Source organism: Pygocentrus nattereri, chromosome 22, assembly GCF_015220715.1.
Source record: "Pygocentrus nattereri isolate fPygNat1 chromosome 22, fPygNat1.pri, whole genome shotgun sequence".
In the NCBI taxonomy this organism is placed as follows: domain Eukaryota; kingdom Metazoa; phylum Chordata; class Actinopteri; order Characiformes; family Serrasalmidae; genus Pygocentrus; species Pygocentrus nattereri.
Genome location: NC_051232.1, coordinates 17934699 through 17954713, shown reverse-complemented (window position 1 = coordinate 17954713; position 20015 = coordinate 17934699). Strand labels below are relative to the sequence as shown.

General features: G+C 39.1%; 1 protein-coding gene across 1 annotated transcript; it reads left to right on the top strand.

The window, feature by feature from the left end:
- The first annotated feature begins 3614 nt into the window (after positions 1–3614).
- Positions 3615–19224, top strand: LOC108434305 (erythroblast NAD(P)(+)--arginine ADP-ribosyltransferase-like). Its single transcript, XM_017709331.2, has 4 exons — positions 3615–3727; positions 8733–8858; positions 9668–10386; positions 18079–19224. Exons 2-4 carry the CDS (start codon positions 8775–8777, stop codon positions 18182–18184), a joined length of 909 nt encoding a protein of 302 aa, XP_017564820.1. The 5' UTR covers positions 3615–3727; positions 8733–8774; the 3' UTR covers positions 18185–19224.
- The last annotated feature ends 791 nt before the right edge of the window (positions 19225–20015 follow it).

Here is a 20015-nt window from a genome sequence, read left to right as displayed (position 1 = left end):
GGGGACTCTGTGGTGGACATCTGGATAAAAATCTCATCGCCGACTTTAAACCCTTATTTCTCCGTGATGGAACAACTTATCACCACGGGACTGGTACCGTTCGAATCCCCTGGATTGGGAGCCTTTACAAGTTTTAATGGTCTACCAATGGCCCTTGTGGAAATATCGAAATTGTTTAGTATTATTTACTCCTGTTTAGTATTATTTACTCTTGTTTAGCATTATTTACTCTCGTATAGCATTATTTGCTCCTAGGTAATAGTATACTGAATATGCTTATAGGGACCAGCATATTAGAGTAGGCCCACTTCGCTCAAGTGTGTACATGCACAGCTGCACAGAGGGTCCTCATGTAACCTTTTGCTCTATAACATTTTGTTCTAAAATTTTCTAAAAAATTATGTTCAGCGTGAGAGAGGGAAGTGAGAGAGACAGCCACACTGAAACCACCGCATGTAGAAATCTAGAAAGGCTAGTCAGAGACACAGGAAGGTGACAATGAAGGCAAAGTTAAAAAGATAACAACTCCATGGGGAAGGGGGGAGAGAGCGTTAAGAGCAAAACTGTTGTGGCTCAGGCTTGGTTGTCCTCCAACCCACATGGGGGGGGGCGGGGTTGATTATAAAATGTATTTCTGCACAACTGGACTTTGACTTTTTCTGGCAGACTTTGTGAATGTCAGACTCCCGGAGCTCCGCTAATAAAACTGCTGGAACTTCAACTTTACTGCATGTAGTCTGTTTTCTTGATCCTTGTGACCAGATCCAACAAAAACACGGGTGCTGTCAAGTGAGGGATAGTAGAGCGCACTCAACACCCTCATAGGTTTTCGTTTTTTAGGTCTCCCAATGGTCCGATGAACTTATCAGCCAAACAGCTGTACCTCCGAACAGCCAAACAGCTAGTAAAAGGTTGGAGCCCCTTTTGCCTTCAGGACTGTCTGAATTCTTTGTGGCATACTTTCAACAAGGTGTTGGAAGCGTTCCTCAGAGATTTTGGTTACTGTTGCCTTTCTATCATCTGGAACCAGTCTGCCCATTCTCCTCAGACCTCTCACATCAACAAGGCGTTTTCATCCACACAACTGACCGCTCACTGGATACTTTCTCTTTTTCTGACCGTTCTCTGTGAACCCTAGAGATGGTTGTGCATGAAAATCCCAGTAGATCAGCAGTTTCTGAAATACTCAGACCAGCCCGTCTGGCACCAACAACCACGCCAAAGTCACTTAAATCCCCTATCTTCCACGTGATTGGCTGATTAGCTATTTGTGTTAACAAGTAATGTACCTAATAAAGTGGCCAGTGAGTGTAGACCAAGTCATAACCAGCCCTGTTACCAATTTTTAGGGAGATGAATAAATGTCATTTAAAAACCTAAGTCAATTGAATTTATTAATTTCTAGTGAGAAATACACATATTCATAAAATTCATAGAATTTTTAAAAACAAATAATACAAATCCAAAGCTTTCATACATTGCTTACTAACTCACATTATCAAATTAACACTTCTGGTAACATGACCTACTAAATTAAAGGTTTTGAGATTATTTTTGTCATTTTTATTTTTTTTTTTTAACCTGTCATGTCTGGCAATTTTTGTAATTGGAATGGTAATCCGAATGCACTGATGTACCAAACATATTTGGTTTCACAAGAAAAGCTCTATAGGTTACTAAAGCCTATTCTTGTTAAAGTTTGTATTTTATTTGTTTGGCCAGGCCTGACAGGCAATAAAGGAGAGAAAAAAGAGGACAGGAAAGAAAGAGAAGAAGGGAAAAAAAAAAATTAAAAAAAGAAAATTATATATATAAATAAATAAATAAAAAAGAAAGAGAGAAAAAATAAATAAAATAAGTAAATAAACAGACAACTAAATAAACAAAACAAAAAAGAAAGAGAGAAAAAATAAATAAAATAAGTAAATATGCAGACAACTAAATAAACAAAACAAAACAAAAAAAAGGAGGGAAAAAAATTTATATAGATATACATACATACACATATTCACATATTTATACATATGCATATACACATATACACCCACACACCACACACAATTCTACTGTTTGTAGTAATGTGTATATGTGTGTATACGCGTCCACGTGTCATGTGTCACGGAATGTGCTCAATAATGAGGGCAAGAAGCCGCAACCATGCCCCCGTGGTCCAGAGACAGATAGGGAAGGACCCGGGGGACCCGGACCATCCACAGCCCATTAGGAACTCAGGAGACCTGAGGCCACATGCTCCGACGGCCACCGCGCACACATCCCAGAGGACGAAGACTGGAGGCCCCAGACGGAGCGCCCACAGACAAAGGGCAAGAGACCAGAGAGCCAGAGGCAATGAGCAGCCCACCCCCCGGCAGGCCAACATCCCCAGCATGAGTCGAGCATGCGGCCCCTCAAGGCCCCAAGTGCCCGAGACCGGCCCGACCCCCGGCAGGACCCCCCCCATGCCAAGGAGGCCCAAACCACCCCCAGGACACAACCGCCAAGGGAGCAGGGCAGGGACCACGCCAAGATGTCCAGCCATGCACCCAGGGACCTACAGGACACCCATACCCCGGGGGGGGGGCAGTCGGCGAGCAGCGGGGAGCGGTGGGGAGGGGTAACTCCTGCCCACCACCATGTACCACAGATGTCCAGGCTCAGCAAGTCATAGACCCAGGCCCAGCTGTCCACACACACGTGCTCACATGCACCCACACACACCCACACCCACACTCACACACCCCAGTCACCCATTCATACACACACACGGAACATATATATTTTTGTCATTTTTCAGTTTTTGACATAATCTGAAAGGGCCTATTGCCCTTTACATTGCATGTAAATGTCATGATGAATGGACAAAAAGTAATGACCCAAATTTACTTGGAAACATGTCTGGCTCCACTGACTTACACTAAAAGTAAAGTGTGTTTTTTCTTCTTCTGTAAAGTTCTCATTTGGGTCACAGGTTAAATGACCTTTATTGTTAAATTAAATAAATTCATTGGATAAAAATGTTTAACATTGATTTGCTTGGAACTTTTAACATTGTGATCATGGTGTTACTGGAAGATTTTAATAAATATATGAATACATTTTACAGAGAATTTCAATGTCAGTGTGGCGGAACAGCCTAAAATCAATAAAGGTGGACACAGACATTTATGTTTGTGTGATCATTAAAATGCTAATTAAAGCATTTTAGTTCAGGTTATGGATCCTTTTTCACAGAAATAGAAAAAAACTAAACCACAACAGTGACTTTATCAAAGTAATGGGCTATAATTTGAACCCTATTAATGGAAAGTGTCGGCTGCAGTGTAGTGTTTGTGTGAATCCAGCTTTCTGACTGATTGCTATTGTTTTATAGCAGACGTGTTGGAGTAAGTATGGTGATGACAGCACTGCTGTTAGAAATAGGCTATAGCCCGATGTAAAGACATTGGCATGCTTTCTATGTATGTTTGGGTGGGTATAGAGTTTGTGGTGGGCTGGTTTGAATCATGCAACACAGCCATGTCCCACTCTGGGCCTGGGCGTATCTGCGAATTCTGAACTTTAACGAAGTGAAATACTGAGAAAGAGTGAATAGAAAGCAGAAATGATCAGTTCACTGGTCAGGTCAACTTCCCCATTCGCTTCATTTCATTCGATGTGTGTGCACTGTGCTGATAGCTTGTGAATTTTTTGCCTGCACAGACTCTGAGTGAAACTTACAAACACACCGGTAAGTGAGATTTCATTAACTTTTACAAGCGTATAGTTCTGGGCAAAGGTTTTTTAAAATGTATCTACTTTCTTTTATAACGATCTCAGCAGTGCACTCAGCAAGTAAAAACTCTCGATGACACTTCAATAAATACAAATAGACAAAAAAAAACAACAAGAATTTCTTCTTTGCAAAAAAGTAATTGTGAGCAAGTTAGAAGAACAAAGATCTGCACTTTGCCAATGACAAATCCATCAGCAGCTAATCTCCTGAATTAACTGATTGAAGTGTTAGCCAAACCAGGCAATGGATGACAATTAGAACTAATACTGGGCTGCCATAGAGAGACATTTGAAAGTAGTTGACACACACAGTGAACACACTGACAAAGCCTATTTAAAATCAATCTTTATTATTATATCAATGTTATTTGTATTAATTCCCTGCTGAAAAAAATCAAGGAAACCATTAAAAGTGTCTGTTGGTTCCTGGTGATGTCCAGTAGTCCATTTTCCTAATGGATTTGTATCAAAGTGGAAAGGACTCTAATGGTTTAACAGATTCCAGATGGTTTTCTAATGGGATATAAAAGTGTCCTACAGAAAACTAGAGGTCTCTGATGGTAACCATGAAGGCAATTCAATTTAGAAAGCAAAACCATCAGGTTTTTATTCCTAATATTAGTCATTCTAGAAATAAATAAAGAGTTCACTTGGAAAAAATGATTACGTTTTGTCACAAAAGCCATTATTGTCCATTGTCAAGGCGTTGCAAGTTCACATTCTCCAGCAGAACACAATAAATCCGCTCAGCCAATCAGCAAGGTGTGGGAACAAGATGATTAAAAGGTGGTTATGACCTAGTAAGGTGTGGGAACAAGATCATGCCATACTAAGTCATGGGCATGTATTAGGATCTCATTCCCCCACCCTACTAAGTCATGCATTTATTTATACAGGATGCTTGTTTTATGTTAAAGAATGTTAAATATTGCACTTAAAGAAACTTGTTCATTACAAGACTTTGTTTAAGTCTGAAATATCAAGTGCCAATTCGAGTTATCTTCTTTCCCTGCTAAAAAGGACCATTAGAAAGCAAGATCTTTCTATTGAGAATTGGAACACTAGTTTCTTTCATTAGGAAACCATTATATGCATTCAGAATCAGCCATTGGTCACCTGTTAAACCATTAGCGCTCTTTACATTGTGATATTGTCCCATTAAAAAGGCCAAATACATTACAAAACCATCATGAACCAACAGAGACACTTAATGGTTTCTATGTATTTTTTTTAGCAGTTTGTCAAAAACGGACAATGTAAAAAAAAAAAAAAAAGCAGAAATTTTCAGTAAAGTTTAATGTTGTACATTACTTGTTCTCATTCAGTTCTTTTCACTTAATCAAAACAACCCAAATGCAGTTTGATTGATATTATCTGGAATACACATAAAAAAAAAAAACATGATTTATGAAACATAATCAATTATCTGTTTTTTTCAAATGAACTCATCAAATGCTAAATAGCTTTTAACATATAATTAGGTGCCTTGAACCTTTTCGCCTTATTTATTGTGAGGTAAGCACTGTGTAGGTGTTTGTCTTTGAAAAGTTAAGCTACTGAATCAACCAGCCAGTTGATTGGCAAACTAATGGCGAAAGAGATTAATGCTAGCAAGCTGGTTGGCTGCCAACCTAGCTAACATTAGCTATATGGAAACTAGAACAGTAGTCGCTGTGTATCCTTTAACTTTTTTGCCTTTGAGGTTATAACCAAATCATTTCGCAGTACTCCTACAGTTCCTACAGATTTTAAGTTTGGTTTCATAAGCAAGGTATTGAAAAAGTCAGATGACTCTGCAAAGCCTTATGAACGTTTTTTGAAAAGATGCTGTAAAGAACCATAAAAGAATACTCTATGGCATTAATCAAAAGGATTATTTAAAGGCCAATGCACTGAAGGGTTCTTTAGGGAACCGAAAATGTCCAAAAATAGAACATCAATGTTGCACATTTTCAGTTCCACTTTTGGTTCTCTGGTTTGATTTGTAATCACCTCACAGTGAACAGTGCAGTCTGAGTAGCTTTTGCATTCAGTTTCTGTTGTGGTTTATAAACCCCATGGATTTGGCTTCAAACAGAGAGCTAAGAGTGAAGCTCTTAAAAAAATGAGTCACTGACCTGTGAGTTAATCTGACATCTTCTGCATAAAACTACAAAAAACAATGAAAACCATGCAAGTAATACACTCAGGAATGAGATGAATGAGAAAACACCAGTTCTTGGTGGCAGAAAGGATGCAGGAGTTACAAAAGAAACAGGCCGGTTCCTCTACCACACACAGGCCACTCTGAGATAATGTGATTAGGTTGTTGGAATGTTTTGCAGGAAATCTCCTCCCATCCCATGACTAACTCAGAGTGCTTTGCTGTGTTGCTAAGCTCTCCTCAAGTGTTAAACAATAAATACAGTAAAGATATTTGCTTTAGGCTCCTATAAACACATCACACAATATTTAAAAGCTCAGAAAGCTTTACAGCACAAATCTAAAAGGATGGCTATGCAAAAAGAAACCTCACCCCCACTGTTATTCTGCAATTTCCCCCTGGGATTAATAAAGGAATCTGAATCTGAATCTGAATTAAGTATAGTGAAGAGTTATAGTGTGTTGAGGCTATTTGCGGAACTGTAAACAGGATATATAGGATAGAAGGAATCGTAGACAATGAAGTATCAGGATTTTAAGTGAAAATCTGGCTGCCTCTGTCAGAAAGACAAAATTGATTTGTGATCGAATGTTCCAACAAGAAAATGGCCCTTATTCATCAGAGTTTATGTGGTCAAATATGATCAGAAATTGAGCCCACACAGATTTCACAAACAGTTTTGTTATTCGTCAGTGGGTAGAAGTGCATGTAATTTTGAGCACAACATTAGAACAGCCTGAAAAATGCATGATTTGCAGTTAAATAATTGAAATTATTGCCAATAACATGACTAATATCAGTAATAACAGTACAAATAATACAAAAATTGCACACAGCTATCCTTGAATGAAAACGAATGTACTTTTTAAATTATATGCACACTAATAAAAACAAATGCCACAGCAATAATTTCAGTTGAAATCTTTTGCTTTACACTACTGATATAATAAATAACCTCCTAAATAACAAAACATAGCTTATCTAGTACAGCAGAATAACATATGTTGCAATACTTTTGCTCAAGCAGGCCCAAAGTCTTATGATTTTGTTTGCTTTATTGGCTCACAATTGCAAAATATACATGTGTACTGAGTGCATCATGTGAATTATCACCACCGTGGGCCATAAGGCCATGAAGAGCTAGAGGGTGTCATAGAGGCTCTCGAAAAGTGCCACACTGCTGGCATAAAAGGAGACATTTATTGTTGTTATGGTTTATGCTGCTAATGTTGTTTTCAATGCATGTGTGTTGCTTAGTGTAAATGCTAAATATACCTTCTGTATATGCTGTGTCCTCCTGCATTACTCCCTCCCTGTTTTGTCTTGAGTGAGTATTGGGCTGGTGATTTCTTGCTGCCGTTGAGGTACCTGTTTTTGAAATAAAACATCACATACTTTTGCCTGTATGTGCAATGTTTTCAGTATCTCCTTCTACACCAATGCTACATTGGTGTCAGAACTGGAGCTAAGGTGGTTGGCTGGGGCAAAGCGAAGGAAACAGAGCAGAGAGGCTGAGCACTTCTGGGAGGCTGAGGCTGAGTACTTCTGGGAGCTGTACTTTGCACAGCTATAAATGGTCTTGCGATATTGAGGCTGGATGGTGGTCATCACTGTGATGCAGCTGTGTCTGACACTGCAGGTGAAAGCGCTACAGGTGTTTGAGGATCTGCCTTTGGCACAGCATGACGATCTAGCAGCGCAGACCACAGCCCTGGCACTGGAGCACTTTCTAAATGTACCTCTTATGAAGGAGCTGAGATGGCATGTGCAGCTCGCCACACCAGCCAGCCTTTCAGTAGCCACTGCCAAGGCAGAGATAACAGAACCCATCTGTGAAAATGCAAGCAACGTATTGCTACGCAGAGGAGGAGACAACCAGCCATACACTGGCTCATCAGTGTTGCTCCTATGTCCAAGTGTGCTTTCTCTCACCAAGTGCAGCACACCTGCCAACTGAGAAGCGTTGACCACCCAACACCATTCATACCAGCAAAACTCTCGGCAGCATCAACGATGTAGTGGACAACGGTGAAAACAAAGGAGCTGATTGGAGTGTCGTTTCTGCTGTTGTCGACCCCAGTAGCTTTGGGCCTGATGTTGTGAGCTGTGAGAAATAGATATGGAGCAGTACATGCATTGCTTTGAAGAGTTCACAGCAAAGAAGGAACCATTGCAGCAGATGAACGGCACACTTCAGTGCACTGATAGAGACAACTTCCATGGAACTGGGGTTCAGCTGCTCGCCTGGGACAGGAAGAACTGCTGTGAGGCAGGTGCCGAGTAGCTGGCATATTGTGGCACATATGCTGGCTGGACGGCAGACCAGCCACACCTCAGAGACTTTGTTCAGGCTGTGTGTGTTGAAGGGATGGCTGACCCTTGAGGGGGGAGTTGTGTGACACTGCCACTGGACTTTGGGAGAGCAGAGAGGAGCACATAGAGGACTCTCAGGATGCAGTGCAATTCTCTACAGCCTTTATTCAGTTTATATGTAATGTTTTATTAACTTGTTTAGTAGTTCAGTTATCTAATAAGTTTTGAAGTAATTACCCTCTTCATGCTGTGTTTGGCAGTTGGAGATCTCCCAACTTGCTGCTTTGTTTCAATAAAGAGCATTTTCCTTGAGCAGAAAATTCCTTTTTCTATGCCAAAGATTCTACAGTTCTTCATAAAAACATTTTTTTGTCATTATATTCATTCTGTGAAACTATTTGAAACAGTATTTATCCAGAAAACTCAACCTGGTGTACTGCATTTAATCATGAAATTATTAAGCATATTCAGAATTTGCTCTCATCTCATTTTCTGTATTTAACAGCTCTTCTCTGCACATACTTCCTGTGTTCGTTTTGGCACAGCAATGGCGAGCGGGATAACTGCCAGAATGGAATGCTGGAGTGTGAATCCTTCTCTCCTGATACTCCTCACTGGGTTGTTACACACTGTAAGCTGTTTATGCTATTTCAAACATTTAAGGCTGCGTTCATAACACTACACAGCTGTTTTTGTTAACTGAGGATACCAGTGGTTGAAATCATCGAAAGCTGAAAAAACGTCAGTTGTCTGCAATTTTGGTACTTACAACACTCGTTTACTGCAAGAACTGAAATGAACTTTGTGAAAATGTCAATGCAAACATTTAACATTATGTTACATAAGACATGAATGGACCAGACATTTTTTCACAGACCTACCCAAAAACGTCTGTCTACACCATTAAATTTAATTCTATAGTAGTAGAGGCGGTGGTGATGTGCTACATTTGGCTTTACAGTGTTTTATATTATTTAAAGGAGGGTGCTGTCCAAGCTTACACATTGTACATGCTTCCTTAAAAAATACCACATGGTTCACTAGGTCTGCCTTAAAAGTTTTAAAGTAATGAGTTTCATCACAACATTTTGCAACACTGGTTGTGCTTTGTGTAAATCTTACGCAGTGCAGCTTTAAGTAGAAAAATATAGTAGAAAACCTGAACATAACTGTGGTGGAATTTCATGCTCCCTAACTAAAAGCACTGAAGATGTACCTTTGCGAGGTTATTTGATGTGATAAACATTCATTTGTAGGAATACAAATGATCTGATAAACATGATAACTTTAAAAATTTCATCACATTAGATTAAGGTAGGCTTCAGCTATTCCTATCCGTTTATTGTAGTAAAGATTCTTGGTAATGACTGTACTGCAGTTCCAGTTTAGATCTTTTCAATATTTTCTTCTGCATTGTTAAGCTTTTTGTCTGTTTCATAGGTCACAGCAGTAGAGATAAAGCTGGACATGGCTCCCGATGCTGTAGATGACACCTTCTCAGAGTGTCGTGACAAAATGATGCAGAACGTTACAGCACCAGGCGGCCTGTTGCAGGAAGAGCTTGAGGCTTCTAAGGATTTTAAAGAATTGTGGAGCCGTCACGGTGGAACTTGTCAGAAGCAAATTTATGGAGGGCAAGCACATCACTTGGCTGCACTGCAGGCTTATGGGAATTCTAGAGAACAATTCCGACAGAAGTTTAACGGACTTGTTCAGACCAAAGGCAGCAACTCCACAACATACATCAACGAATTTCCCTTCAAGTCTCTTCACTTCCTGCTAACAGATGCCTTACGACTTCTTAACCCTGGCAAAACATGCTCCACCGTGTACTTTGGCACAAAAAAACAATATACAGCAGAAAACGGGACAGAGGTGCGTTTTGGGAGGTTCATTGGTGCCAGTATCCATAAGAGCTATGAAACTGAGCAAATTGTCACAGAAGAAGAAGGCACACTGTTTAAAATCATGTCCTGTTCTGTGGTAAATGTTGAGAACTACACGTGCAATTCTGAGGAAATTGAGCGGCTTATTTCCCCAACTGAGGTCTTCAGAGTGCAGAACATCGAGGCTGATTCAACTGAAGATGTTGACTATAAAATAATAACTTTAACACATTCACGCTTTCTGAGCAATCATGACTGCTACCTTTTTCCAAGGTAAGTCAAGAATATTAATTATATACTCAATAAAATCTAATGAGTTAATTATAGAATAGGCTGATATATAGGCTGATCTCTGTTCAAAGTTTATTAATTTTTTTAATCTGAAAATCGACTCTATCTACTCTCAGTTTGCTTTTACGCGGCCTATATTGAATCATCAATCTCTCTCTGTTCAATTCTCTGGTAGTTGCCTTTCTAATTTTTCTACTGTTAATGAGAGTTTTGTTGGTGAGCTTATTATGAAATCTAGAGCCACTACATGTCAGTTAGACCCCATTCCAACACAGTGGGTGAAATCTTGTCTCCCTGCTATTTGTCCCCTTATCACCAAGGTCATAAATGCATCACTCACTGCAGGTTTGGTCCCTCCCTGTTTGAAATTAGCTGCTGTTACTCCTGTGCTAAAAAAACCTGGCCTTGACCCTGAGAATTTTGCTAACTTTAGGCCCATTTCTAATCTTCCACTCCTGGCCAAAGTATTAGAGCGAACGGTTGCTTCTCAGCTACACGAACATCTGGAATCGAATGATTTGTACGAAGTGTTCCAGTCTGGTTTCAGGAGGAACCATAGCACAGAAACGACTCTACTCAGAGTTGTGAATGATTTGTTATTGGCTGCTGACCAGGGGATGCTAAATGTATTGATTCTTTTAGACCTGACTGCTGCGTTTGATACTGTTTGCCATAACCTGCTACTTACCAGGCTTGAGACACTTATAGGTATAAGTGGCACCGCTCTTTCCTGGTTTAAGTCCTACTTATCTGATAGGCAGCAGTTTGTTTCTATTGGTGGCTACAAGTCTGATTTGTGTGCGCTGTCCCGTGGTGTCCCCCAGGGATCTGTACTTGGCCCTCTACTTTTCATTTTATATATGCTTCCACTTGGCAACATCATTAGAAGGCATGGGCTCCAGTTTCACTGCTTTGCAGACGATGTGCAGATCTATGTTTACTCTAAACCATCTCATACCTGTCCGCCTGCTGTGCTAAGTGACTGCTTACTTGATGTACGTGCCTGGCTGGTTGAAAACTTTCTAAGCCTTAATGGTACTAAAACTGAGGCCATACTGATTTCCTCTCCTGCTACTGCCAGAAAGCTCAGTAATCTTGCTTTCTCTATACCAGGGTTTGTTGTCTCCTCCTCTGCACAGGTTCGAAATCTGGGTGTAATTTTTGACACAACACTGTCGTTCGAACCCCACATAAAAAATGTCTGTAAAACAGCCTTTTTTCATTTAAAGAACATTTCCAGAATTCGCCCATTTCTGTCCTCTGCTGCTGCTGAGATCATTACTCATGCATTCGTGACCTCTAGATTAGACTATTGTAATGCAGTGTTGCATGGTCTCCCTACCCGGCTTTTAAACAGACTGCAGTATGTGCAAAACTCTGCTGCTAGGGTGTTGACCCATAAAAGATCTTGGGAACATATTACACCAGTATTGAGGGATCTCCACTGGCTTCCAGTCCAGTTTAGAATACAGTATAAAATACTGGTAACTGTTTTTAAATCTCTCCATGATCTTGCCCCCACTTATTTGGGTAATCTACTTCAGATGTATGTTCCAACTCGCACTTTACGCTCCTCTTACTCTCATCTCCTAATTGTGCCTTCTACAAAATTCCGTACTCTAGGTGATAGAGCGTTTGGTGTTGCTGGCCCAAAACTCTGGAATGGGCTTCCACTACAGCTCCGTACATCATCATCTCTATCATGTTTTAAAGCCGGTCTTAAAACCTATCTCTTCCAGCTAGCATTTGAGTGAGAATTTCTCTCGAACTTCTATTTATTTTAGTTAAGTCTTTTATTATTGTTTTATTTTTATTGTTGTTATTTTATTTATTATTTTTTTTCCTAGTTTATTTTATATATTGTTATAAATCTTAATTAATTATCTGTTTTACTTCTTTTGTATTGTACAGTGTCCTTGGGTCTCTTGAAAGGCGCTTTATAAAATAAAAGTATTATTATTATTATTATATTATTATAGAATGTGACTGTTTCATCCCCTGCATTGTAGCCATGTGCTTTTGTTTTGTTTTGGTTCCTTTGCTCTGCCCTTTTCTGATTAGTATTCCCACCTGTTTGTAGTTTCTGTCTCCTCCCTCTTACAGGCATTCCCTATTGTGTCTAGATATGTATAACCCTGTCAGTTCTTGGATGTCTAGTCTACATTATGTTGTATGCAGTTGTTATATGGCTGCCCTGTGTGCCTTGTAATTTGTTGTTTAGTTTTATTCTGTCTTTGCTCTAATTTTTTGTTTGTTAAAGTTTGCTCACAACTACATCCAGCCTTATCACTCTCCACACATGACATGTCCTTTTTACATCCTTCCTCAAATCCAACCCTTATAAAGTTATACTGCTTTGGCTATTATTTATTGTCTGTTTTACTTTATGTAGTATTTTTCTATCTCCAGCTCAGAGTGTGGAGAAAAAAAGTAGATTTTACAAGAGCTGATCTAATAGATTTTGCCATTCTTGAACTATAATAATATGACATAACAATGCCAGTCTTTGGTATTTAACTCTAAAACACTTTACTTGGACAACTCCAGCTTGTTTTTTGATTGATAGCAATGTGTGCTGCGTTCCAACTGTAAACTGAACACTAATTCTCCATACTACGTACTGATTTGTTATATTGTATCTAGTTTATTCACAAGTGCTAAAGTTGAGTGACCTCAAAAACAAACAAACAAAAAAAACCCTCAACCTGTATATCTGCACCAACCCAAAAAAACAACAACTTTTTTCTGTTTCATTTTAGTACATCTTCTAAACTCAACAGCTGCCCTAAATTGTGATGATGAATGGACCAATAGAAATGGTCCAAATGACTTTTAATAAAATTATTTTGTGTTATCTTTTATTAACAATTGTGGATATTTTTGCTTTTTCTTGTAAAGTTACTATTTTGGAGATTGTGGATTGTGTTTTTTTATTTTTTGAACAACAACAACAATATTTAGAACTGGCAGATATTTTTATTATGTGCCCTAGGGATATTAAATTTAATCACTAGCTGTTAAAAGGATGCAAAATGTTTATTTACATATAGATCCTGTATTGATGAAATTCCATACCTAGACCAAATATTAAATACTCCATCTGCTATTGAGGGGGTAAACATATGATTTTTAAATATTGGAGTATGAACTGAGGCACAAAAAAGAGCGAAAGCCTGTTTAAACTGGCTCCAAATTTTAATGGATTGTATAACAATGAGATTCTTGCTGTAATAGGAGATAGGCTTTTCCCATGGGAGCATGGAGCATAATGATGCTGACAAGGAGGTGGAGTTACAAGATGAATTTTCTAAGATTACCCACCTAGGGGTGTGAGAGACTATACTCTCCATCCATTAAAACAAATTTCTAATATTGGCTGCCCAGTAATAAATTTAAAAAATCGGGAGCGCCATACCACCCTGAGATCAAGGTTTTTGCAATATACACTAATGTATACGTGGAGTCTTTTTATTCCATATGAAGTCTGAAATTAGTGCATCCCAAGATCTAAGGAATTAACTGGTTAAGAAAATAGGAAGGCTCTGAAATAAATATAAAAATCTAGGTAGCACATTCATCTTAACTGTATTGATCCTTCCGCATAAAGAGAGGGGTAGCAAATCCCAACATTTGAAGTCCTGTTTTAAGCAGGATATCAGGGGAAGAAATTTTAGAGATCTTTGTAGTTGTGTGTAATCCATATTCCCAAGTACCTAAAGTTCTCTTTACTAATTTTGAAAGGGGTTAAACTTTAGTGAATGCCCTTGGCAGTGTCATTAACTTGCATCAGTTCAATTTTAGAAGGATTTATCTTGTAGCCCGATATTTTCAACCTAGGAAGGCTCGCCATATGATCAGAGATATAACGTAATAAGTCATCAGCATAAAGTGATAATTTATGCTCCTGGTCCCCACAATAAATACCTTTTATAAGAATATCCTGATGCAGGGCTAGTGCTAATGTTTCGAGAGCTGTATTGAACAATAAGGGGGATAATGGACAACCTTGTCGCGTGCCTCACTGTAAATGAAAGTAAGCAGACAGCTTACTCGAAAGCTTTTTTGGCATCGAGTGATAGTAAAATCTCTAGGGTGACGGATGGAGAGGGGTCATAAGAATATTAAGAAGACACCTAACGTTAAAGAAAGAGTATCTATTCTTCATAAAACCTGTTTGGTCTGTAGAGATAATGGAGGGTAGAGGCTGTTCAAGACGGAGGGCTAAAAGCTTTGCAAGAATCTTTATGTCTGTATTTAAGAGTGATATTAGACGATATGAACTGCATTGAAGAGGATTTTTGTCCTTCTTTAATATAAGCGAAATGGTTGCTTCACACATAGTAGGGGGCAGGGACTGAGAGGCAAGCGATTCCTGAAATACAGATAAAAGCAGTGGTGCAAGATGTTCTTAAAATGCTTTAAAGAATTCGGAGGGATAGCCATCTGGCCCAGGAGATCTACCGCTTTGCATACTCCTAATCGATTCTATAATTTCTTCAACCGAAATGTCTTCCTCTAAAATTTCAACTAATTCTGAGTCTATTTTGGGGATTTCTAGGTTCTGAAATGGGGTCTATGGTCTGAAATGGCTCCTTCTTGCCCTCCTTCCCTTCTCTACCCCGCTATTACCCTTTGGCCTCCTTTAAGGCCTGACTATGTTTGTTCTATGTACCACATTATGTAAATGTAATGTAATGTAATGTAATGTAATGTAAAATGACTATGGATTGATATTCACAGTCTCTTACCATAGGGAGAAGCGTTTTTTAAAACAGGAAAATAATCTATTCGTGAAAACACCTTATGAACTGGAGAAAAGAAAGAGTAAGCTCTAGAATTAGGATTGTGGAAACGTCATTTATCTGCTATACCATATGTATTAAGAATGAGTTTCACTGATCGAGCAGATTTTGACCTATATGTTACAACAGAAGAACAACGGTCTAAATTTGGAGAGAGTATGCAATTTAAATCCCCCCCTAGTATGAGAAGATGTGTATCCATATTTGGTAGTCGGGAAAAAATTGGTAAAAAAAGTATTATCACCAAAATTTGGGGCATAGATGTTAGCTAAAATAACTGGGAATCCATACAACTGACCAACTAAAACAACTTAACGCCCTGCGGAGTCCGGTTCTATGCTTGACACTACAAATGGTATATTCTTGTTGATCAATATAGCCACCCCTCTCGCCTTACAACCAAAATTTGAATGGTAGGTTTGCCCTATCCACCCTCCCCCCAACCTGACCTGATCGACAGTACGAAGATGAGTCTCTTTGAGAAAAGCAGTATGGGCTTTGAGATATTTAAGATCTCTGAGCACCTTCTTACGCTTCACTGGATGATTTAGAGATTTAACATTCCAGCTTATAAAGTTAACCAAACAACCTGTAGGTATTCTTAAGCTATTTGTATCTCCCATTGGGCATAATAAAGAATAACAGTAAAATATATGATAGTAAATTTGTAAAATAAACAGTTGTAAGTACAGGTCTGATAGGTAGGGAACGACTCAGTGTCCAGCCTGTTGGCTCCTGCCAAACCTTCTACAATCAAAGAGACAAGAAGAGCCCAGAGGTTGAAAGGCGCATTTTGGCATATTAGCGTTTGTTGGAGTCAATGAAATATGTAAGGGCTACATCATAGACACAGAGATTTGTACTACCTGAATGTAGTCCGTACGATCATCGCTGACTGAAATAGAAAACGCATGAATCGAGGCATTCAGAACAAAATGCGTCAAGTTGCAGTGATGCCTTTCACTTAAGTCATCACCTTTTCAGGATCCAGAAATTCCTTCACGTCACCGTTGAATGAAATGCGGAGCCGAGCTGGGAATATTATGCCATAGCGAACATCACGCTGGCCTCAAAGGAGATTCTGAACATCGTTGAATGCCTTGGCCTCGGCGACCTTTGTGGTGTAGTCTGGGAAGATCGGTTCTCCCTTGTAGCGAAGCGGCCCGCTCTCCCGAACTCGGCGCAGCACATGAACACAGTCCTGGTAGTAGTGGAGTTTGGTGATAACAACCCATGGTTTTCCATTTGGCTTTCTCAGAGTTAGGACCCTGTACGAGTGGTTAACAAGAATGTCTTTTTCCAGATGCAACACTTCTTTCAGAAGATTAGAGACGTAGTTAGCATGAGCTGGATTCTTCCACGATTCCCACGATACGGATATTGCATCTCCGCATTCTCCCCTCCAAATCCTCGCACTTCTCCTTCAGTTCAGCCATCTCAGTTTTGAGTCCCGCTGCTGTAGTCCGCAGCTCAATTACCTCACTGGACCATGAAGACAGGCCCTCTTCCATGTCGCTGACGGTGTGCTTCATGGCATCCATTTCAGTATGAATAGCCGCTGTGGTGTTTACAATTTCAGTCTTAACTTCTTTCAGCTCATTTTTCAGAGAGATGAGTTCTTCAGCGTGTGCACTGTTTAGCTCTGACTTGATAATGTCCATTTTCAGTGAGGCAAGGACGTCTGCTCTCAGGGCCACGGTGTCCATCGTTGACCCAGGCTGTGGACTAGGTGGCATTACCCCGCAGTCCGCAGCACTTTGTGGCTGGCGTTTTAGGCCTGCTACTTGCGGTCCTGTTATACTTGTATTTACGAAGACTGGTGGCCATAGGTGTAACATTTGTAACTCTGACTAGCTCCGAGGTGTTCTTACATGCAACGACGTACAGCTTATACCGTACTTATGAAAATAATGTGCAATAAAACAAAAGTAAGTGAAGTAAGGCAGGGGCCACGTTCTACGCATCCTACTGGATTGCTGGCTCCACTGCACCCCCGATCAAGCTGGAATTTGACTTAAAGTCAAACTGAAATCATATTTTTTGCCTTGTTATTTCCTGGTCATGTTAATCATGATTCATCATACCATTTAAAAAACAGCATTCTTGATTTTTTTGCATCATTTCTGATTGTAGTGTAGTGAATTTTGTCCTTGAAAATGTTTTCTGAGTTTTGATTATATCACCAAGAACAGAAAAAGAAAAAGAATGTTCGGTCTCAATGGTCATCATCCATCGACACACTCAGTGAGCTCAGAGCCCCTCCATGCCCAGGAACATGTCACTGTGAGAAAGAAAAATGGGTTTCTGATTCACATTGAATTTAATGACACAGCATTTGATACAATTGTCATCTGTAATAAGTACTATTAAAAGAACACTGCAAATCCGTGAAGCGCTCCATATTTATTAGGGGCAGTCGTGGGCTTGAGGTTAGGGAACCAGCACAACAAGGCACCTAACCCCCGGGTGCCGTGGATAGGGCTGCCCACTGTTCCAGGCAAGTGTGCTCACTGCCCACTAGTGTGTGTGTTCACTAGTGTGCATGTATGTGGGTGTTTCACTGCACGATTGGGTTAAATGCAGAGGTCTAATTTCACAGTGTGCAAACAAAGTTGGCAAAATGGTTCTAATTTTCAAAATTTTTTTATTGACTGCCTTCCTACCCTGACAAAACCTAGATGATCAAGATTAGTGCATAGGAAACACCTTATAGTGTACTTAATATACAACTGTGACACAGCAATAGACTTTTGGGACATGTGCACAGGACCTGAGTATCAGCTCAGCCATACAAACTACATTTTCAGGTTATTCCTTATGATTCATGTTCTCATGTTTTGGTCTCTTTGTTTCTTTTTTTGTCTCTTTCAAGGCCTCTTGGTGGATCCTCCAATCCATTGCTGAGCTCTATGGTTCTGGCACTGATGCTGTCCTTTCTGAGTCTGTATTACTGCACCATTACACATCCATCTGTATAAACACAAGCAACGACACCTGCAGAATCACTAAATTTACTAATGGTATCATGGGCTACATTAGTCATCTTTAGTTTTCCAGGGCAAACATGTTCTCTTGTTATGAGATCAAAGGAGGGGCAACATGTTCAACTTTTAGCGCTGGACTGTGAATTCCACCACTAATAAGGATATGCCCCCTCCAAAACCCACCTCCAAATTCCTCTAGTCTGTGCTTTGGAGATATTTTTGAAAATACATGCTTTTCTTTGTACAGCTATGATATGTGTCTTATGCCCTGTCAATGTTTATTTGAAGTTCCATCAACGAATTTTAAGGTGGCCTGACAACTAACTTTAAGTTACAATACCATTATTACAGTGCTTTTTTGAAAGAGAGGAAACCCACACCAGCAGGATCTCGCTGATCCATGCACGTGAATGTCAATGCATGAGTTCAATTAAATGTTTGCTGATAAAAATGAAACCTTACTCCTGGTATCTTATATAAAAAAAAAAACTTTGACACATTTTAGTTTTTTGCCACAGTATTTGAAAATAAGTATTTTTTCATAGGCTTCCTTTTTATGTTTTTTTTTTTGGAAAGGCCTTGCATAGTTTGTTACTGTTCACTGAATCCAATTTTAGTTGTTTGGCTACACTAATTACCTGAATGGCCAATGAAACAATCAGTATAATGCTTAACTACTGATAAAGTCAATAAATTGATAGTGAGCACTTTCCATGAACAGAGGTTTTTTTTGCCTTAAAACCCTTTAAAAGTTTAACTTTGTTCTTTGATGTATTAATTAAAGGAAGTGCTAAGCCTTCAGAAAATATCATTTTCCCATCTCAGGTTGTTAAAACAGGTATTACATCAGCTGTTTTTTGGGGTTTTTTTTTTTTAATATTGAACATTTTTTGCAGTGCTGCAACACAACTTTTAGCGATATGTAATTTAATAGGCTGTGTCTCCTGAACCCATTTCTTTTTAGCAAGAAATAAATAACTGTTTAAATTGCTTTTAGAACATTTCAAATAAATAATAAAAATTTAAAGTTTTCATGTTGTCTAAATTTGTTGTACACATTGCTTCAAAGCCTGCAGAAAAAAGTGCATTTTTCTGTATTAGGAATTTGAGCTCATGACTCTTAATTAATGACCAAATTGACACTTCTTGTAACGAACCCTAGAAAATGTTTTAAGATTATTTTCACCCAAGATAACTGAATACCAGGGTTGAATCCTGGGGAAACAGATTGAACATAGGTATGATATTCCACATTAACTTGATAGTAAGACAGTAAAAGATGTATATACAAATTATTCAAAATATATCCGATGGGAAACTTGTTTTTAATTTAAAAATTGTTTTAAGTCTTTCTTCAAGAAACACATCTGATGCACAAAGACGAGTTGAAAATAAAAAGAAGATGGAAAGGAAATATTTTTTCTGCCCCTTTTAACTCCCAGGCAAGAGGGGTCATGATATTGATTCATGAATCTATCCCACTGCAGGTGAATAAGCTCATTAAAGACAATTTGGGCGATATATTATCGCCCATGGAACTCTACTTAGGGAGGAATTAGTTTTGGTAAATATTTATGCCCCAAATGTAGATGATCCCATTTTTTTTCAGAATCTGTTTCTGACCTTATCTACGTTCTCTGGAAGTTATATAATAGCAGGTGACTTTAACTGTACCTTAGACCCAGTGAGAGACAAGAGCTCAGGTGTAGACCAATCACACGCACAAAGTAGGGGGGTAATACACCATTTTATGAAAGAATTAAATCTAATAGATATTTGGAGAGAAATCAACCCCAAAGATGTAAAATTTTCCTGTTACTCTAGC